The sequence below is a fragment of the Myxocyprinus asiaticus genome, chromosome 27, assembly GCF_019703515.2.
Source record: "Myxocyprinus asiaticus isolate MX2 ecotype Aquarium Trade chromosome 27, UBuf_Myxa_2, whole genome shotgun sequence".
Classification (NCBI taxonomy): Eukaryota; Metazoa; Chordata; class Actinopteri; order Cypriniformes; family Catostomidae; genus Myxocyprinus; species Myxocyprinus asiaticus.
In genome coordinates this window covers 2038598-2062285 of record NC_059370.1, presented here as the reverse complement: position 1 = coordinate 2062285, position 23688 = coordinate 2038598, and the positions used below count along the sequence as shown (strand labels likewise).

The window sequence follows — 23688 nt, the reverse complement described above, 5'->3', positions numbered from 1 at the left end:
ATTTAAATAAAGAATAAAAACAATAGCTTAATAAACATCAGTAGAACTGTTTAGTATCAGTCAAAATGCTGACTATTTTAATACTGCCAGTCAATTAGGGGCAGGTTGTAAAGCAAGAAGCATTTACACCTGCCGAGTCAAAAGATAAACAGCGGCATTACACTGTATTCTGCTATATATGTTCAGGGGAAACTTTCAACGGTGGAAAACCAGACTCTTAAATATTAAATTTTGTAAATGCAATGACTGGAATTGTTCAGTTGAAGGGGGTACCAAACTGCGAATCCTGAACAAAACAGTTTGGTGAATACATGTTTACACATTAGCTTCCACTCAGCTAACAAGGTATGAAAGTAGCTATGTGGTTGGCTCATTAGCTAAAAGCTTGTTGTCACAGAGAGTAAAAGACGGACATTGTTTATTTACTTTCCAGCATTGCATCTCACCAACTAGGTAACAACGTAGTGTGAAATCAACACTCAACAGACACAATCCACCACCGCGCCGTTGTCTGCTGAGCTGCAAAATCATGCTCTGATGCTTACCTTTCAATCTACTACTTTACTGACTGTTTGACAAACTATAGCTGGCTAACATTATCACATAGATGTGATAAACATGAGTGACATGGTTGTCAGGGACAGGGTTAACGGTATATTGAAAAGGGGAAATTATGGGGTCATTTTTTATTAACTTTCCAGTATGTATTTCACAAACTAGTTAGCAACTTACCAAGAAGACACAGCTTAACTCCGCACTGTCTGCTGAACCACGTCAGCTCAGCTCTGTAAACAATCAAGTCGGAGCGCGCTCTGCTGGACAAACTACGTTATGACACTATTTTGTTTTCTGCATTATATGTTCTGAAAAAAGTTTTCATATCTGCATATATCGGAAAACATATACGCCGATAAGATATATCTGTGAAAGGCTAATATCGGCCAATAATATCGATAAATCGGTTGGGCACTAGTATTAGTAGAACCATGGTTAATTTTTGTTAGGGTCCTTAACTTAAAATAAAACTTTCCTGGAATTGCTAAATCAACATTTTCTCTTAAAGCTGAAGTATATAATTTCTGCACCACTAGCACCACCAAATGGAATTGCAAAAATCTCTTTCAGTCAAGACTTTGATCACGTTTACATGCATTTAAAAAAACAAACAAAAAAAACTTGTTCAGGGTTTTGTAGAAAGTGGTGTTCTGAAATGTAATTTTAAAAAGAATGCGGTCATTTAAGCACTTGAAGTCTGATGTCGAGAGAAACACATCTATTGTAGCACAATGCATCTGTCTCGTTACACGGTGCACACCGATTTCGTGTCTTCACAGCTTTCTCGCATTAAACGTTTTTCTGGTGTACGTCTAAATGAGCTATTATAATAAATAATAAAAATGCGTTTTTAATCCATACCCTGCGTAATAGGGGTGTAACGATCCATCAATCTGGATCGATGCATCGATCCAATAACCAACAATCCAATGTTATCGATACAACGTGTAAATATTGATATAGATTTTTTTTTTATTTATTTTTTTAAGATGTACCTTTATTTTAATACTCTCATGTCAGCCACGTCCGTAAGCATTTCTGTAGGTGATGAAGCAACCTTATTACATTCATTTCACTTTGAGCACTAAATACGCTTTTCATATGGGACGAGGATGTGCACAGGGTCTGTGCGCTCTGCTATCCGTGTGCACACATCAACCGTGCTTCCTGCGAAACGTGAGCTCCAGACCAGTGACAGGATCAGTGTGCGCAGGTCAACCGGGCACTCCTTAAAATGCGAGCTCTCATGTGCGATTAATTCGGGCTTCCATCGATATTATTGCGCATGCGACCCATTTGAAATTTATATGAGAATTAGCTTTTTTAAAGTACCATGGAGCTGTTCACCATCATGTGAAACGTCTTGACAACGCCGACATTATGAACAGCACTAATGAGGGAAAGAGAAACACCTGCTGCCCAGCATTAACATCAGTTATAAAAGATCTACACATCAACACCCTTACTAACAGTTATCCCAGTTAATTGTAACAGAATTTTTCATTACAACTGTGGAGGTTGTATCCAAGAAAACCATGGATAGCATGGGGAGTTGGAAACAAGTCATGGGTATGCAAGTACTTTGAATTGGATTAAACTGAAAAGTAAGCTGTAATCAAACGATTGATGATCACTTGTGTGTGACGTTATTTTTTATATTTATCTATAATTTTTTTCAACATCTGAAGTACCTTATTTTGTAGTGGATGTCCCAATGTGGATACTAAATTTGCACTTTTCAGAGAGCTCAAAATATTCAGATTATATTTTGGTTGCATTTGAGGGCAAACATTTTTTAACCGATTGTGTAAAATAGGCACATAATATCGGAATAAAGATCGCAGGGCCCTGAATCGAATCAAATCGAAATCTTATCGCAGCAGACTTTGAAGTATAGGCAAATATCGGATCGCAGGCCAAGAGAATCGATATAAGATTGTATCGTGATGAAACGTCCGATTTACACCCCTACTGTGTAATGTCATAAACGACAGTTCTATGATGTTGAACCAACGTGGTTTGAACAATGGATGTGCAACATAGTTACTATGGTTTCGGGAAACAGTCGTGACTAGCCAGTTAATTTCTCCAACGATGCATCGTACTATGTTGGTTAAGCAGCAAGTTACATTTTTGTTTGGGAAAGGCACCCCAGAGCAATTTTCAAAGTGCCACAGATGCCACAGGCAGTGCTTAGTTTCCGAGAAAATTAACCTATGAATGGTCTGCTAGCTGACTTGAGACATCACACAGGTCACATAAACTACAACACATAGAGAATGAATCACCTATATATCATATAGAATCTGTGTCTGTTCCCCAAACAACTAAACACAAAACCATCATTAAGTCATTTATAATAAATTTGATTAAATGTCAAACTTGGGAAGAAAAAAAAAAAAAAAAAAAAAAGATAAACATTATATAAAAGGTAGGACTACTGATTCATCATGATGGTGCCGCGGATGGCCGCCTCGGTGTGGAGCGCTTCTATTGTTTTGTTGTTTTTGTTTGTTTGTCCTGTGTATAGTCATTTTTTCCAGTCAGTTTTACCAGAGAAGAACTGCTGAACATTCACCAGCATATACCAGTCAATCTTTTCCCGGATTTTGAATATTCAGACGTTTTGTTTGACATTTTAGTCGGAGGCACGGCTGTGTTGTTTAAACGCGCTATGAGACGCAGGCGAGGGAGACGAGCAGGCCCGCTGCAAGCTCCGACGGTGTGGCTTTCGAACAATGCTGCTGAGCATTCATTTAGCGAATCTCCGCTCTCTTCCTAACAAAACGGACGAACTAAATCTCCTCACCCGCACAAACAAGGACTTTTCAACCTCTGCTGCCTTGTGCTTCACAGAAACCTGGCTGAGTGAAGCCATACCGGACAGCGCGTTACATCTTCCGGGCATTCAGCTGTTCAGAGCGGATCGCATCGCGGAGTTAACGAGGAAAACGAGAGGCAGTGTAACATGCTTTTACATCAATGAAAGTTGGTGTACAGATGTAACAACGTTAAAGATGTGCTGTCCAAATTTGGAAGCGCTCCTTATTAACTGTAAGCCTTTCTACTCGCTGCGGGATTTTTCCTCGTTTATTCTGGTAAGTGTTTATATCACGCCAAACGCGTGTTTGAATGCCGCGCTGCAACAGCTGGCTGATCAAATCACAGAACAACAATACCTGGACTCAGTTATTATTATTCTTGGGAATTTTAACAAAGCAAATCTCACACGTGAACTGCCCAAATACAAACAGCACATTACATGCCCAACCAGAGACAGAAATATACTGGATCACTGTTACAAAATAATAAAGGATGCATATCACTCTGTCCCTAGAGCAGCTTTGGGACTATCTGATCACTGTCTGGTTCATCTTCTTCCAACCTACAGACAGAAATTAAAATCTGCTAAGCCTGTAGTAAGGACTGTAAAGAGATGGACCAACGAAGCAGAGCTGGAACTTCAAGCCTGCTTTGCACTGACTGGAGTGTTTTTGAGGCTGCAGCCACACCTGGACGAGCTCACAGAAACTGTTACATCATATACAGGTGCATCTCAATAAATTAGAATGTCATGGAAAAGTTCATTTATTTCAGTAATTCAACTCAAATTGTGAAACTCGTGTATTAAATAAATTCAGTGCACACAGACTGAAGTAGTTTAAGTCTTTGGTTATTTTAATTGTGATGATTTTGGCTCACATTTAACAAAAACCCACCAATTCACTATCTCAAAAAATTAGAATATGGTGACATGCCAATCAGCTAATCAACTCAAAACACCTGCAAAGGTTTCCTGAGCCTTCAAAATGGTCTCTCAGTTTGGTTCACTAGGCTACACAATCATGGGGAAGACTGCTGATCTGACAGTTGTCCAGAAGACAATCATTGACACCCTTCACAAGGAGGGTAAGCCACAAACATTCATTGCCAAAGAAGCTGGCTGTTCACAGAGTGCTGTATCCAAGCATGTTAACAGAAAGTTGAGTGGAAGGAAAAAGTGGTTGTGGCACAACCAACCAAGAGAACCGCAGCCTTATGATTGTCAAGCAAAATCGATTCAAGAATTTGGGTGAACTTCACAAGGAATGGACTGAGGCTGGGGTCAAGGCATCAAGAGCCACCACACACAGACATGTAAAGGAATTTGGCTACAGTTGTCATATTCCTCTTGTTAAGCCACTCCTGAACCACAGACAACGTCAGAGGCGTCTTACCTGGGCTAAGGACAAGAAGCACTGGACTGTTGCCCAGTGTTCCAAAGTCCTCTTTTCAGATGAGAGCAAGTTTTGTATTTCATTTGGAAACCAAGGTCCTAGATTCTGGAGGAAGGGTGGAGAAGCTCATAGCCCAAGTTGCTTGAAGTCCAGTGTTAAGTTTCCACAGTCTGTGATGATTTGGGGTACAATGTCATCTGCTGGTGTTGGTCCATTGTGTTTTTTGAAAAGCAAAGTCACTGCACCCGTTTACCAAGAAATTTTGGAGCACTTCATGCTTCCTTCTGCTGACCAGCTTTTTAAAGATGCTGATTTCATTTTCCAGCAGGATTTGGCACCTGCCCACACTGCCAAAAGCACCAAAAGTTGGTTAAATGACCATGGTGTTGGTGTGCTTGACTGGCCAGCAAACTCACCAGACCTGAACCCCATAGAGAATCTATGGGGTATTGTCAAGAGGAAAATGAGAAACAAGAGACCAAAAAATGCAGATGAGCTGAAGGCCACTGTCAAAGAAACCTGGGCTTCCATACCACCTCAGCAGTGCCACAAACTGATCACCTCCATGCCACGCCGAATTGAGGCAGTAATTAAAGCAAAAGGAGCCCCTACCAAGTATTGAGTACATATACAGTAAATGAACATACTTTCCAGAAGGCCAACAATTCACTAAAAATGTTTTTTTTATTGGTCTTATGATGTATTCTAATTTTTGGAGAGAGTGAATTGGTGGGTTTTTGTTAAATGTGAGCCAAAATCATCACAATTAAAAGAACCAAAGACTTAAACTACTTCAGTCTGTGTGCACTGATTTTATTTAATACACGAGTTTCACAATTTGAGTTGAATTACTGAAATAAATGAACTTTTCCACGACATTCTAATTTATTGAGATGCACCTGTATCAGTTTCTGTGAGGATATGTGCATTCCTACTAGGACTTAATTAACATTTAACAATGACAAACCATGGTTAACAGCAGAGCTCAAGCGGCTTCGTCAGGCCAAAGAGGATGCTTACAGAGTTGGGGATAAAGTATTGTACAATCAGGCCAGGAACACACTGAATAAGGGAATCAGAGTGGCTAAAAGATACTCTGAGAAGCTGAAAAATAAGTTTTCAGCTAACGACCCTGCATCAGTATGGAGTGGCATGAAACAACTTACGAATTACAGGACTCCTACCCCCAACCCTGTGGTGGACCAACAACTGGCTGACGACCTGAATGTGTTCTACTGTAGATTTGAAAGGCCCAATATCACACCCCACACCCACTCTGACCTTCACTTCACACAAACACCAACACCTCCTGCAACCCCCTCCTCCCCCCTCCTGCTACTCAACCTGCACTTAAGATCTGTGAAGATGATGTGAACTGCGTCTTTCGAAAACAAAGGATAAGGAAAGCACAGGGCCCAGATGGAGTTTCACATGCATGTCTTAGAGCCTGTGCTAACCAGCTGGCCCCCATCTTCACACAGATCTTCAATAGATCACTGGAGCAGTGTGAAGTCCCATGCTGCTTCAAACGTTCCACTATCATCCCCATCCCAAAGACTTAATGACTACAGACCTGTCGCCCTGACGTCTGTGGTCATGAAGTCATTTGAGAGACTGGTGTTGGCCCACCTGAAGAACATCACTGGACCCTTTCTAGATCCCCTTCAATTTGCTTATCGAGCAAACAGGTCTGTGGATGATGCAGTCAACATGGGATTGCATCATATCCTGCAACATCTGGACAGACCAGGGACATATGCAAGGATCCTTTTTGTGGACTTCAGTTCGGCTTTCAACACCATCATCCCAGCTATTCTCCGGACTAAATTACACCAACTCTCTGTTACCACATCTATCCGTAAGTGGATTACCAGCTTTCTGACAGACAGGCAGCAGCTTGTGAGACAGGTGAAATTCACTTCCAGCACCTGTACAATCAGCACTGGTGCCCCCCAGGGATGTGTGCTCTCCCCACTACTCTTCTCTCTCTACACCAACGACTGCATCTCCAAGGACCCCTCTGTCAAGCTCCTGAAGTTTGACAGTGGTGTTGTCTGCATCGGCCTCATCCGAGATGACGAGTCTGCATACAGAAGGGAGGTTAAAAAGCTGGCTGTCTGGTGCAGTCAAAACAACCTTGAGCTGAACACGCTCAAAACAGTGGAAATGATTGTAGACTTTAGGAGGAACCACCCAACACTGTCCCCCCTCACCATTCTAAACAGCACTGTGGCAGCAGTGGAGTCATTCAGGTTCCTGGGCACTACCATCTCACAGGACCTGAAGTGGGAGACCCACATTGACTCCATTGCAAAAAAGGCCCAGCAGAAGTTGTACTTCCTTTGCCAGTTGAGGAAGTTCAACCTGCCACAGGCGCTGCTGATACAGTTCTACTCAGCGGTCATCGAGTCTGTCCTCTGCACTTCAATAACTGTCTGGTTTGGTTCAGCTACGAAATCAGATATCAGAAGACTACAAAGGACAGTTCGGACTGCTGAGAGGATTATTGGTTGCCCCATTTATATTATTGGTTGACATATATATATATATATATATATATATTAGTCTGTTGTGTATTCTATATATACTTTTTTCCTTTTCAATATTTATCTATTTTTTATTCAATTTTAATTATTTTTTAAATGTCTTGTTGCTGTTGTTGTATTGTTGTGTACTGGAAGCTCCTGTCACCAAGACAAATTCCTTGTATGTGTAAGCATACTTGGCAATAAAGCTCATTCTGATTAGATCGCTTTCATCCAAATCCCTAATTGTATATGAAATGATTACAGATCATAATTTGGATTTGCTCTGTTTGACTGAAACCTGGAATAAAACAGATGAATATATTTGTTTAAATGATCTACTCCCTCAGGGTATTGTTATAAACATGAGCCTCATCTGAAAGGTTGAGGATGAGGTGTTGCTACAATTTACATTGATATTTTCACAGTCACTCAAAGGTCTGTATATATGTTTAATTCATTTGAACTGATAATGCTTAATGTGAAATCTTCAGATGTAAATAAAAAAATCTTTGTCGTTTTTTGTTCTTGCAATAGTATATAGACTACCAGGACCATATTCTGAATTCCTTCGAGAATTTGCTGATTTTCTGTCAGATCTAGTGGTTGCTGTGGATAGAGCTTTAATCGTCTGTGACTTCAACATCCACAAAGATAATGAAAATGATTCACTGGGATTAGCATTTAGCGATATTCTCAACTCTGTTGGGGTTAGACAAAATGTGACAGGTCCAACCCATCACCAAAATCATACGCTCATAAGTTCATATAGAAATTTTGCCGCAGAGCGATGATCTCAGATCATTACCTTGTCTCTTCTATGCTGTGCTTAGCAAAGGTAACTCAATCTACGCAATGTTATCGTTCAGGTAGAACTATTCTTTCAACAACTAAAGATAGCTTCACTAATATTCTTCCAGACTTGTCTCAAATACTCAGTATGCCAAAAAGTTCAGAAGAACTTGTCACAGAAAATATGGACACAGTATTCTCGATCATTCTAAATAGTGTTGCCCCCTTCGATAAAAGAAAGTTGAAGAGAAAAATCCCGCACCATGGTACAATGATCACAATCATGCTCTCAAGTGAGCAGCTCGGAAAATGGACCGTAAGTGGAAGAATACAAAATTAGAGGTATTTCACGGTGCATGGAAGGATAGTGTCTCCAACTACAGACAGGCTCTAAAAACTGCCAGGTCTACATATTTGAGCAAACTCATAGAAAATAACCACAACAAACCTAGGTGTTTATTAAGTACTGTGGCTAAATTGGTTAGGAATAAAACATTAACTGAACCAGATATTCCATCACAGCATAGTAGTAATGACTTTGTGAAGTTCTTTACTGATAAAATCAAAATCATCAGAAACAAAACTGAAATTATGCATCCGTCTGCAACTACAATGAAGACTAAAATGATTCCCTTAGAGCAACTTCAATTCTTTGCTGTTATAGGTAAGGAAGAGTTAACAAAAATGATCAAAACATCAAACTCAACATGTTAGACCCAATACCACCTAAACTCCTAAAAGAGGTGTTTCCTGTAATCTCAGAACCTCTTCTTAATATTATCTCCTCATTATCCTTAGGGCATGTCCCAAGAAACTTTAAACTGGCAGTTATCAAACTGCTTATCAAGAAACCACAGCTTGATCCAGGAGAATTGGCTAATTACAGACCAATTTCAAATACTAGAAAAGGTAGTGTCCTCCTAACTATGTTCATTTTTACAGAGAAATGGTATATATTAAAAATTTCAGTCAGGATTTAGGCCCCATCATTTTACAGAGACTGCACTAATCAGAGTTACAAAGGACTTGTTATCTGATCGTGGCTGCATTTCTCTTCTAATGCTTTTAGGTCTTAGTGCTGCCTTCAACACCATAGATCATGACATTCTCTTGGATAGGCTTGAGAATTATGTTGGCATTTGTGGACAGACATTAGCTTGGATTAGGTCCTATCTCTCTGACTGCTACCAATTTGTCTGTGTAAATGAGGAACTATCAGATCAAATTAAAGTATGGAGTGCCACAGGGATCAGTTTTAGGGCCTCTGCTTTTCTCACTATATATGCTCCCCCTAGGAGACATTAGATGGAACCATGGAATTCATTTTCACTGTTATGCCGACGATACCCAAATTTATATTTCTTTGAAACCTGACAAAATTTCTCAATTTTCCAAATTTATAGTGTACAAATGATATCAAAGAGTGGATGGCTAGAAATTTCCTTGTACTCAATTCCGATAAAACAGAAGTCTTAATTAATGGAACGAAAACCTCAAAAAATAAGACGCTAAAACTGACACGTGATGTAAATCACTGTAAAGTTAACTTCTACAACAAAAACGTAAGTGTTATATTTGATAGCAAACTAACCTTTGAAAAACAAATTTCCAATATTTGAGAACTGCATTCTTCCACCTCAGAAATACTGCCAAGTTATGACACATGCTATCTGTTTCTGATGCCGAAAAACTCATTCATGCATTCATGACCAAAACTAGATTATTGTAATGCATTACTTGGTGGATGTCCTGCAGGTTTAATAAATAAAATTCAGTTGGTTCAAAATATGTCAGTGAGAGTGCTAACTAGAACCAAGAAATACAATCATATCAGCACCATTTTATCTGCATTAGCTACCTGTTAAGTTTCATATTCATTTTAAAATTCTGTTAATGGTCGAGTTGCGTGGCACCATGCGGGGGTCGGACGTGTTAATGGTGAGCTCTGCACACTTTGCTAGCTTTTAATACTTTTTGTGTCTTAAACCGGTGAGATTTGCTACATAACTGTTCTATGAAGTCAACACATCAAAGAATTAAAAAACCTTGGGCTCTGGAGATATTAAAAGACACTTACGTGCTCAAGCTGATACCCCAGACAGGGCCACAGACCAGGGACTCAGTTTGGACTGTGTGGCGGGAGAAATTCAAACGTCAACTGTCCAGCATGTCGGTGATGCTGACGAAGGTCGCGGCGGACTTGGAGGATCTTGCTGTAATACGTCGATCGATCACTGCGATGGAGGCGAAATTCTCTGAACTGGTTACAAGAATTGGGGACGTCAAGAAACAGACCGATTATCTAGAGTCATCAGAGGGGGAATTAGCTGCTAATCTGCTAGTGACCAAAGTAGATTTGCAGCGAGATTTGGGAAAAGCTGGAAGACCTTGTAATCGGTGAAAGAACATCCAAATTGTTGGAATTCCTGAGCACGAGGAATGCCGAGATATGGAAAAATTCCTAGACGAGCTCTTCCCGAGTCTGCTCGTCATAACAGGCCATAAGCTGAAAATTGAGCAAGTTCACAGGGTTCCCGCTCGGAGATCCGAGGAAGGAGACAGGCCATCAATTCTGGCCAAATTTAAAATCAAATAAAATCAAAAATCAAATCGAATCCCTTTATTGTCACTCAACCATATACACAAGTGCAACAGTGGGTGAAAGTCTTGGGTGCAGTTCCAAGCAATATAGCAGTGGAAATAAATCAGTGGAAATAAATATGAAGTGTTGAAATTTAGATCATCCGTTAAAGATTTCATGTTACACGAGGCAAGGAGTACAGGAAGGCCTTCTTGGAAGAACCACAACATTTTCTTGTTCCCAGACTTTGCGATTTCGACAAGAGAGAAACATGATCGATTCAAGGAATGAACGAAACTCTTATATCAATGGAAGGTCGCTTTTGCACTGATGTTCACGGCCAAATTGAGAATAGATATTAAGGATGGCCATAAAATATTTACATGCCCACAGCAAGCATTGTCCTTCATAGAGACAATCGGGTGAGTAAGCCATTTGGTGATTTTCATGTTGCTCCCAAGTGAGCTTGACTCACTGAGCATACACTCGGCTGTTCGAGGAAACTGAGCACCTTTTTGTTTCTTTTTGTGTTGGTTCTGCCTAGCGGCTGGAGTTTGTTTTGTGGAATAACACTCCTTCAAGAAACCTTTGCATCGACGGAATGCAAGAAACTCTTACATCAACGGAAGGTCGCTTTTGCACTGATGTCCCCGGCCAAATTGAGAATAGATACTAAGGATGGCCATAAAATATTTACATGCCCACAACAAGTGATGTCTTTCATAAAATCAATGGACTGAGGTAGTCATGGTGTATTTCATGTTGCTCCCAAATGAGCTTGACTCACTGAACATTCACTTGACCGTCCGAGGAAACTGGGTGCCTGTTTTGTTTCTTTTTGTGCTGGTTCCGCCTAGCGGCTGGAGTTTTTGTGAAATAACACTCCTTTGGGCAGTTGAGGATGAATCTGCTTGTTCTTTGTGTTTATTCTGCCTATTGGCTAGAGTTTGTTTTATAGATTATTTTCTGTTATGTAATTCTCTCTCACAAAATTTGTATAAAAACACTATACAAATACAATACACAATACAAAAACACTTGAGCAATCCAATGGCAAAGTTGCCGCGGGGTCTCTCGTAGGCGTACATGGACTGTTTGTGTTTAGAGGGATGGACGCCGGTTGCCAATGTTGTGCGTGGGGTTAATGCGCAAGTTTTTCTTTTTTCTGTTTGTTTGGTTAAGGGGGGAAGTTCGGGGTTTGACTTTTGCACTAATGTTGGAATGTGGTCTTTATAATTTTATTTTTGACACAATCTATTTTTTCTCATTTGTTAGAATGTCAAATGTTAATGAGTGGATTTTCTCTCTCCACGTGGAATGTGAATGGGTTGGGGCACCCCATAAAAAAAGGAAGGTTATTTATTTTCTTTAAGAAATGCATCTTTCCCCGCAGGAAGCTGAAAAATTTGGGAAGATATGGGGTGGACATGTTTTCTTTAGTGCTGGCTGAAGAGCAGGGCAGTCATTACATTGATAAGTAAACATCTACAATTCAAATGTCTCAAACAGATTAAAGATATATTGGGAAGAGTGTGTAAGCCCCCTACAGCAACACTGACGCTTCACAGGATGTGTAAAAATCTTGGTCTTACAGATATTTGGAGACTTTTAAACCCATCTGGTAGAGACTATACATTTTTTTTCATCAGTCCATAAGATTTATTATAGAATAGATTATTTTTTTATATCTAAATCCCTCATTTCATCTGTTGTTGATTGTTCAGTTGGAAACATCTAAGTCTCAGATCACGTCCTGGTGAGTTTAGAGGTGTTGCCACATATGGAGAAAAAATAAATCATATAGTTGGCCCTTTAATGTATCCCTTTTGCAAAATCCTGATTTCCAACAAATGTTAAAGGCTGAAATCAATGTTTATATGGAGACCAACTGGTCCTCAGTATCCTCTGTGGGCATGGCTTAGGAGGCACTTCAGGCGGTTCTTAGGGGTCAGATCATACAGTATGCCTCATTCATCAAAAAATCCAAGGCATGAGAGCTCGTGGAATTGGAAGGGGATATTAAAAGTGCCGAGGCAGAGCTGAAGCGCCGAATTTCGTTTGATGGCCTCAGAGAATTGACCCGATTGAAATACAGATATAATACTATTTTGTCGCGGAATGTGGAGTTTTGGTTATTCAGGGCAAGACAGGCATACTTTGAGTCGGGGGACAAAGCAGGGAAGCTTTTGGCTAGATATAAAAAGCAGAGAGAGTCTTTTTCTACCATTCCATCAGTGAAATCTGCTGGTGGTGACATTTTTACCTCGGCCACTGATATTAATAATGCTTTTAAAGAATTCTATCTTGATCTCTGTAGATCCACGTCTTCGTCTACTGATGAGCATATTAGAAATGTTGTGGAACCATTACAACTCCCAAAACTGATGACTGAGCAAGAAAATTCTCTTGATTCTGAGATAACCTTGGAGGAGCTTGGCAAGGTAATTTAGGCCTTGCCTACAGGCAAGTCTCCGGGGCCAGACGGCTTTGCCGCTGAACTGTTTAGATCTTATGCTACAGAACTGGCTCCACTTTTGTTAGAAGTTTATGTATAGAATCATTAAAGAATGGAAAACTTCCGTTAACCATGACACAAGCCCGGATCAGTCTGATTCTTAAAAAAGACAAAGATCCAAGCAAGTGTAAGAGTTATCGTCCAATTTCCCTGATCCAGCTAGACGTTAAAATATAGTTAAAAATGTTGGCCAACCGATTAAGTTATGACATCTCTTATACATATAGATCAGGTGGGGTTTATTCGGGGCCGCAGCTCTTCTGATAACATTAGGCGTCTCATCAATATTATATGGTCAGTGGCGAATGATCAGACTATGGTCGCGGCCATCTCACTTGACGCTGAAAAGGTGTTTGATATGGTAGAATGGGATTATCTTTTTAAGATTTTGGAAATATACGGGTTCAGGAATACTTTTATTGGATGGATTAAGTTACTTTATACACACCCGGTAGCAGCGGTAGAAACAAATGGATTAATTTCAGATTATTTTACTCTGAATAGGGGCACCCGGCAGGGTTTCCCTCTTTCCCCATTATTGTTCTGACTTGCCCTGGAACCATTAGCAGCCACGATAAGAAGGTAAGATGATTTTCCAGGGGTGGTGGTGGGAGGTGTGGCGCATAAGCTTTTGCTTTACACAGATGATATTTTATTATTCGTCTCCGACCCCACTAGATCTATGCCTTGCCTCCACAGAATTATTAATTCCTTTTCTAAGTTCTCAGGATACAGAGTTAATTGGTCTAAATCCGAAGCTTGTCTCTGACAGCGTACTACCCAGTAATGGCTTTCCAGCCAGGCGCCTTCCAGTGGCCCAAACAGGGCATTAAGTATTTGGACATTTTATTCCAAGCAAATTTGTCTGATTTAGTTAATTTTGATCCCTTAATAAAAAGGTTTTCGTGCGATGTGGGCTTCATTACATTTATCTATGATTGGGAAGGTTAATGTTTTTAAAATGAATTGTATTCCAAAATGTATCTACCTGCTACAATCTCTCCCTGTAGTTGTCCCCCTCTCTTATTTCAAGCAATTTGATAGCATAGCGAAGACCTTCATTTGGAATGGTAAGCGTCCCAGATTACATTTTAATAAATTACATAGGCCGATTGACAAAGGTGGGCTAGGCCTACCTAAGATTTTGTTTTATTATTATGCATTCGGTCTTAGACATTTGGCTCATTGGTCGCTTCCACCTGAGAGAGCCCCTCCCTGGTTTTGTACTGAACAGGAAGTTATTGCCCCTATTTCGCCATTGCAAATCCTTTCTATTAAACTAATCGGAAAGGTTAAGTTACATGCCGTTATCTCACATTTGCACTTGGTATGGACAAAAGTGTCCAGAGTGTTTAATTCGGACATTTATTTTAATGTTGCCTCAAGCATATGGCTGAACCCAAAATTATGTATTGATAAGTCCCCTTTCTGCTGGTCAGAGTGGATTGTGAGGGGGGTTATTACACTCGGTGACCTATATGAGAGTGGAGTGTTGAGATCATTTGAAAATTTGGTTCAACATTTTGGATTTCCCAGATCTCAGTTCTATAGGTATTTACAGCTGCGTCACCTGCTCTGTACTGTTTTTGGGAGTAGCGTACTCCCCCCTAGAGAAGCAGATACTCTGGGAGAGGTGATTACTGCTTTTAGAAATAATCATGAGGAATCAGTGTATTATTCCCTTGTTAATTCTAAGTCTGGGGGATGGAGCTCTAGCTTCTATCAGGAGATTATGGGAGAAAGATTTGGACTTGGTATTGGAGGAGGGAGTGTGGGCTAGGATTCTAAAAAATGTCATGTCTGTATCTAGAGATGCAAGGGTTCACCTTATGCAATTCAAGATTTTACATAGATTCTATTGGACCCGCTCTAGATTGTATAGGCTTGGTCTTAAAGACACACCCATCTGCTGGCAAAGCCAATCGGATGGAGACACAAACCATGATTTTCGGGGGTGTGTTAAGATCCAAGCATTTTGGTTGAGGGTTCAGAATTTTGTGTGTGACGTCTTGGGTCATCAAAGTGGGGAATAAACATGTGGAGGATTGGGTCCTAACCAGTGTTATGGTCACCATATGAAATGTCAGTTGGAGTGCCCCCATTTCAGGAGTGGTGCTCAGAGATGGGAAGGGTGGCGGCCTTAGAAGAAGGGTCATATAGAAGACTGCTGAATTTGAATTTGTTTGTTGGGAAATGGGGTAGATACTTAGCATTTTTGGAGGGTTCCCGGGGTGGAATAGTGGAGCGAGAGGGTTAGTTGTTAATGTGTGTGATTTTTATAATTTTTTTATTAGTTGTTTTATTTTGTTTTCTTTTGTATGTGCTCATGTATGACCACAGGGGTGTTTGTTGATGGTCGGGGTGAGGTTGGGGATGGGGAGGGGTGGTAGTGGGCGTTAAAAATGATTCTGTGTATTTATGTTTTGCTTTTCTGTTTTTTAATAAAAATGTTAATCATAAAATTCTGTTAATTACTTACAGTTGAAGTAAGAAGTTTACATACACCTTAGACAAATACATTTAAACTCAGTTTTTCACAGTTCCTGACATTTAATCGTAGAAAACATTCCCTGTCTTAGGTCAGTTAGGATCACTACTTTATTTTAAGAATGGGAAATGTCAGAATAATAGTAGAAAGAATTATTTATTTCAGCTTTTCTTTCTTTCATCACATTCCCAGTGGGTCAGAAGTTAACATACACTTTGTTAGTATTAGGTAGCATTGCCTTTAAATTGTTTAACTCTGGTCAAACGTTTTGGATTGCTTTACACATGCTTCAGCTCTAGATGACAGAATGTGTCTCCTTCCTGAGCGGTATGATGGCTGCTTGATCCCATGGTGTTTATACTTGCGTACCATTGTTTGTACAGATGAACGTGGTACCTTCAGGCATTTGGAAATTGCTCCCAAGGATGAACCAGACTTGTGGAGGTCCACAATTTTTCTTGGCTGATTTCTTTTGATTTTCCCATGCTGTCAAGCATAAAGGCAATGAGTTTGAAGGTATGCCTTAAAATACATCCACAGGTACACCTCCAATTGACTCCAATTAGCCTATCAGAAACTAAATTAGGCTTGACATCATTTTCTGGAATTTTCCAAGCTGCTTAAAGGCACAGTTAACTTGAACTTAAAGTGTATGTAAACTTCTGACCCACTGGAATTGTGATATAGTCTATTAAAAGTGAAACTATCTATCTGTAAACAATTGTTGGAAAAATTACTCGTGTCACGTACAAAGTAGATGTCCTAAACGACTTGCCAAAACTATAGTTTGCTAATATGAAATCTGTGGTGTGGTTAAAAAAATGAGTTTTAATGACTTCAACCGAAGTGTATGTAAACTTCTTACTTCAACTGTACAAAGCATTGAATGGTCTAGCTCCAAAGCACTTAAGTAAATTTTGTCACGCTTTAATCCATCATGGTCATTACGATCGCACAACTCCAGCCTGTTTACAATACCGAGAATATCGAAATCCACAAAAGGAGGGAGATCATTTTCATATTTGGCTCCTAAACTATGGAATAGTCTTCCTGATAGTGTGCGGAACTCAGACACATTCTCTCAGTTTAAGTCTAGCCTAAAGACTTATCTATTCAGCCAGGCATACACCTAATTTATCCCTCAATTCATAGCTATGCTGCTTTAGTTAGGTCTCCTGGAACCGAACACTTCTCTTATTCCTTAACCATGCTTTAAAGTGAATGGCTTCTACACTAATTCTTTCCCTGTCTAATATATTATTAGACAGGGAAAGTCTCGGGATTATATCCCGAGGCTACCAGAGCCTGCCAGATCCATCTCCATTCCTGTCTGATGTCCTATTCTATTGTCACTGAGTGATGATGACCAATTGTAGCATGTGCCAGCCAGACTTCACTTCAGTCTACTAAGACAGACTTCACAGATGATGAATTGATGCAAATTCAAAGACATGGGATTCTTCATGAGCCACTGTCTGAAGCATGGGTTCAGAATGGAGTTCACCAAAATTAAATGCCATAAGCTTCCAGCCGGACTGCAATGCTCCTCACTGAATGATACCTATTTCAACTTGGTCAAAGGAGTGATAACATTCTCTTAAACTACATAGAAAATGAATGAACCACTAACAAAAGCCTTCATTGGCCAAAATCAAAGGACAATGCATCTACGTGTATTTCCTCAGTTAATTCGGGATGACTTCAAGTACTTAACATTTAAACTTACAGTTCATACAAAATCATTTTGTTTAATCATTGACCCACAACACTTACTTTACTAATTTTAACCACTAATAGTTCTAAACATAAATAACTAATATTGGCATTATATTCATTCATTTTCTGTTATAGCATAATTTCATATACAGTAGGGATGTGCGAGACTAGTCGACTAAACGGTTCTGATGCTGCTAGTCGACAGTGGAATTACTAATTGGTTAATATTTCAACGAGGTGCTTAACGGGTTAAACTATCTTTTATGCATGCATGTTTAGAATACATTCGCATAAACCCTTTTTTTATGTTTTCTGAAGGTTGGTTTCTTTTTAAATTAGTCGACTTCAAAATTTTAGTTTAAACGACAGTGAAATTAGTCGTTCCGCACAACCCCAATGTAGAGCTGCTTTGAAACAATGCCTGTTGTGAAAAGCGCTTTACAAATAAAATTGACTTGATGACTTACTAATAGCTGTCACTGAATATTAAGCTGGGATAAAAGGTATTTAACACAGAAAGGTTTCATAATATTTTGATATTATTTATATTATGGTGCATGCATTAATAAAATGCATTTCAAACTCAATATATTCAACATCACTATAGAAGCAATAAACTTGCTGTTAAAATGATATGAGAAGGGATGTTGTAACGCGGCTCAAGTGTTTTAATCATACGCTGAAATTCCTAATCTTTATCAACAGAGTAAGGCAAGATATATCTGGCAATAAACACCCAAACTTGTCATTGTTTTATGTCTATCCGAATCATCACTGAGTGCCTGCTTGAAAACAAAAGTGAATGTGCGCAGTTTTGGGCTCACTTGTGTTTCTCTGCATGCCGTGCACTATTTATACCACAGTGATGTCGTTAGCATAAATGTCTATCATTTTAGATGTATAACCATGAGTTTAAGGCACTCGCGTCAAACCATGTCTGCAAACAGTGCCTGTTTTGTCAACATTTTTTGACCATCGTGGTTGTAATTGACTGCAAATCGAAAATGTTTCCAGACAGGAGACTTGAATGACACATAGGGGTTCTCTCTCAGCGGCTTGTTTTCTCCATTTTCAACTACACACAAATGCATGCAGAACTGATGTCAACAACTGAATTAACATACTAATTGACCCACATGAGACACAGGCAGTGGTTGTAACTGTGCATGTCTATTTGACGCTGTATTTTCTTCAATTGTGCATTTCAATTCACAGAGTTTTTACAAAGTGCGTGGTCGTCCAAAAACTCATGTCCATTTTTGTCACATCTGCGTCAATCGAAACAGGGAAAATACTTGTATTGACTGAAGATTTTCTGATGTCTGGACTCTGCCTGCAATGGTTTATGATTATACACACAATTGGTTCAATATACTGGATATGTGAAATTTACACTGCTAATGTCACATCCTGGAAATGCTGGAATTTACCTTGTCACAAAAATGTGTAGTGACACAAAAGTAGTCCATATGACTTGTGCTCCATATTCCAAGGCTTCTAAAACCATAACACAAGTCACACACTTAAACACATAAAATACACATAACACACAGCAAGCCAACTTTGTGTGAAAACCAAAAATTTTGTTATTCTCTGAAATCCACCTCTCTTATGTAGCTCTCAACAATCATTTGTACTTCTATATTTTCACATTTAAAGCATCGCAATTGCTCTTCCATGAGAACTAGTGCTATTTGGTGTCACTGAAATGAAACCTGCCACAACTTGTTTCCATATGTGTTGGAAATGACATGAAGGTGAGTAAATGAGTCCTATTCCTTTAACATAGCTTACTGGTGGCGCCGAGGCGGCGAGTGTCTCTGGCGATGTAATTGGCGAAGATGATGGATCTCATACTAGTCTTTCCTGATCCGCTCTTACCCATCAACAAAACCTGCAAACACAGGTCACAATTTACAAAGGTAGGAGAAAACTATGTCCTGCGTACAGATGTCATCATAAAACTGCATTGAACCCTAATGAGAAGTGCAACATAAATCCACTAATCAGGTTTCTATGTTATCTTTGAACAGGCTTTATTATTATTTAGATTTAACACAATCCTTCTAGACAGAAGGATGATGATGCAGAAGTCTGAGGTTGAGAATGACATAGCTGTGTACAGTTTGATGTTTTACTCTTTGCAAGAAAGCAAAAGTAGAACACCCAGACAGTGCAGGTTTTAATGAAGTTGGTTATTCACAATTACAACAGACATCCCGTTTTCTATTGGCTTTTAAAGACAGTTTACAGTGAGAGGTGGGATTGTGGATATACACACCTTCTTCTTCATGGCTGTGCTGGACATTTCACTACTAAACTTCACTGTAGCCTGCAGATGATCAATAACTGCAAAATAAACATGAGAACACAAATTATTCACACGTACATCTAATAAAACACATACATTTAATAACATGACCATCTCTCTTGTTAAAAAGAGCTTGAGAGCCCATACACTCACTGCTGAATTTAATAAGCCAATCAGATCATGATGTTTTGGTGTTTTAGATTAATAAATTATCTTCATTTGTTAGTGGTTATCGGTGGTTTTGGTGAGAAAGACTGTTAAACGTATTAACAAAAGTGAAACAGAAGAGCAGAAGAACAGATCAACTGACAACGGTCACGAGCAGTCTCACTGTAGTGACTCATAATGAGAACAGACGAAATATGAATCAAAATAATCTGAAACCTGTTAAGTTTTTGTCATTATAATCTTTAATTAACATTTTACACTAGACTGACAGACTGAATCAACAAACACACACACACACACACACACACACACACACACACACACACACACACACACACACACACACACACTATTACTGGGAAGACATTACGAAACATACTAGAGCCGCATTCAGTCGCTGCAAGTGTACAGTTAGTATAAGATATAATAACATACCTGATTAATGTCCAGATAAAATTCTGATTTAAATTACATGCGATATACTGCTTGTCTCATAGTTTGTGAACGGAAATGATGAGCATGTGACTAACTACAAGTATCGTCATAGTCGTCTTCTTCTTCGACGTTTTATGGCAGTTGGCAAACCAACTTAAGGTGCATTTCCGCCACCAACTAGGTTGGAGTGTGGAGTATCGAACATATGGGAAAATAATAAATAAAGAGGTGGAAAAAAACAAAACAAAAACGAAATCCTGTTTTTTACTTTTATTTCTTTCAAATATGCTAATACCATATGAAAAGTGATTCCATCCTTATTAAGCAATCTTTTCATTGAGATTTGTGCTCTATCCTTTATATCCAATTTCTCAACTAATCTCAATCTTTCATTATCATAAACTCTGCATTCAACTAGAATGTGTTAAACAGTTTCTGGATAATCACACTTTATACATCTTCCATTCTCATGTTTACCTATTTTAAATAGAGATTGATTTAATTGTGAATGTCCAATTCACAGCTGTTTCTTTCAACTCCCACCTTCATTTGTATTTTATATAAATGCCTCCCTTTTCCTTCCTTATCCCATTGTGTTTGCCATATCTCATTCACAGCTTTTCTTATTTTCCCTTTTACTTCCATTATACACATTGGAACTTTGAGATCTATATTTACATTTCCTAAGGCCTTCTTAGCTATCTTGTCCACCTCCTCATTTCCTCTCACCCCAACATGAGCAGGAACCCAAATAAATACTACTTTTCATTTGTTTTGACTAATCTTGTACATAATTTGAAATATTTTATACAAAATATCCTGCCTAGCTTTTGATTTTTCACTTTCTATACTTTGTAATGCTGAATATGAATCAGAACATACTACTGCTCCCTCAGGGTGATTATCTTCCACCCATTGTAAAGCTAGTTTTGCAATCATTTCTGTTGAGTAAACTGATAAATGATTTGATGTTCTCTTAAATATTTTATATTTGAGATTAGGCAGCTGCTGTTACTTCTGTTTCTGGATCTTTGGAACCATCTGTACATATCTGAATCTCTGAAGCATATCTTTGATTTGAATACTGTTGAACTATTATATTTTTTTGGCATCTGTCTGGATTTATAATTTATCATCTCATGCAATAGAAAATCTACTTTTGGCATTGGAAATAACCATGGTGGTATTTCAGATATGACCACAGTTGGGCATATTTCCATATTATTTATTCCAACTATTTCTGCCTCTTTGTTTGCTTCCCATCCAAAGCTCTTCAGGCTAGAATATTCATACTCCCAACAGTTTTCTAGTATCCTTTTAACCAGATGTATTTCAGTATGTCCTCTAACTGATTTCCAATATGTCATTATTAGTTTTAATCTACGGAGTTCCAGAGGCATCTCATCTATTTCTACTTGAATAGCAGACACTGGAGAGGTTTTAAATGCTCCACAGCATATTCTTAGAGCCTGGGATTGTATGACATTTTGTTTGTTTTGTAAGGTTTTACATGCTGACCCATATACTATGCTCCCATATTCAATCACAGGCCTTATTATTGAACTATATAATCTTTTCAAAGATTGCCGATCCACACCCCAGTCAATACCTGCCAAACATCTCAATACATTCATTCCTCTCTTTGCTTTATCTACTATTTTTTGAATATGATTCTTGTATTTTAATTTAGAATCCATCCATACTCCCAAGAATCTAACAACTAGAGTTTTAACTAAAACTTGATCATACAATTTTATCTTGATTGATGGGAGTCTTCTTTTTTTAGAGAAACATATTACCTGGGTTTTTTTCCACTGACATCTTAAAACCCCAATAACTTGCCCATCTTTCAACTTCATTCATTGCCTTCTGCATACTTTCTACACCATATTTTATATTCCAACCTCTCTTCCAGATTGCTCCATCATCAGCATATAATGATTTTCCTATTCCTATATCTATATTCTCAAATATATAATTTATTATTATATTAAACAGGATAGGACTACATACACTTCCTTGAGGGGTCCCATTATCAATATTATATATTTTTGATAAAGATGTTCCCACTCTTACTTGTATGGTTCTATTAAATAAGAAATTCCTGATCCAATTATACATTCTCCCTTTAATATTCATTTGATCAAACTTGATCATATCGCATGCTTTCTCTACATCCAAAATCACTCTCACAAAATCCTCGTTTACCTGAGCTTTTCTTATATCTGTTTCTAGATTTAATATTGCGTCCATAGTGCTTCTACCTTTTCTAAAACCGCTCTGATAATTACTTACTAGACCCTTTAATTCAATGACATAACTCAGTCTAGCCATAACCATTCTTTCCATAAATGTGCATAAATTTGATATTAGAGCAATAGGTCTATAACTCGTTGGTTGTGACAGGTCCTTTCCTGGTTTTCCTATAGGTATAATTACTCCATGCTTCCATGTTATAGGGAGCTTACCCTGCTTCCATATGTTATTAAAGAGCTGAAGGATTATATTTAATGCTTGATTTGTTAAATGTTTTATCATTTCATAACATATCTCATCTTTGCCTGGAGAAGTATTTCTTACCCCATCTAGTGCCAGCTTTATTTCATATACCGAAAATTCCTCATCCAAGGTACTGTCTTTGGAAATATCTGGATTTTCTCTTACTATCTTTTCTCTATTCTTTCTCATGTTTTCTGAAACATTCTGATTGCTATGTATTTTCAAAAAATTTTTGCTAATACTTCAGCCTTATCTTGATTATTTATTATTGATTTGTTTTTTACCTTCTAATACAGGTGCATCTCAATAAATTAGAATGTCGTGGAAAAGTTCATTTATTTCAGTAATTCAACTCAAACTGTGAAACTCGTGTATTAAATAAATTCAGTGCACACAGACTGAAGTAGTTTAAGTCTTTGGTTCTTTTAATTGTGATGATTTTGGCTCACATTTAACAAAAACCCACCAATTCACTATCTCAAAAAATTAGAATACATCATAAGACCAATAAAAAAAACATTTTTAGTGAATTGTTGGCCTTCTGGAAAGTATGTTCATTTAATGTATATGTACTCAATACTTGGTAGGGGCTCCTTTTGCTTTAATTACTGCCTCAATTCGGCGTGGCATGGAGGTGATCAGTTTGTGGCACTGCTGTGGTGGTATGGAAGCCCAGGTTTCTTTGACAGTGGCCTTCAGCTCATCTGCATTTTTTGGTCTCTTGTTTCTCATTTTCCTCTTGACAATACCCCATAGATTCTCTATGGGGTTTAGGTCTGGTGAGTTTGCTGGCCAGTCAAGCACACCAACACCATGGTCATTTAACCAACTTTTGGTGCTTTTGGCAGTGTGGGCAGGTGCCAAATCCTACTGGAAAATGAAATCA

The 23688-nt window shown here is 38.6% G+C and overlaps 1 protein-coding gene across 4 annotated transcripts in view; it reads right to left on the bottom strand.

The window, feature by feature from the left end:
- Positions 1-20428, bottom strand: part of LOC127418169 (ras-related GTP-binding protein A-like) — a 64500-nt gene extending 44072 nt beyond the window's left edge. For all 4 annotated transcript variants that reach the window (XM_051658613.1, XM_051658612.1, XM_051658614.1 and 1 more), the window contains exons 1-3: positions 20304-20428; positions 19671-19738; positions 19184-19283 (exon numbers count right to left, since the gene is read on the bottom strand). In XM_051658613.1, the coding sequence (XP_051514573.1) occupies positions 19184-19283; positions 19671-19697 (127 nt within the window). In that variant the 5' untranslated portion in view covers positions 19698-19738; positions 20304-20428. The remainder of the gene's footprint in view (positions 1-19183; positions 19284-19670; positions 19739-20303) is intronic.
- Between the last annotated feature and the right edge of the window lie 3260 nt (positions 20429-23688).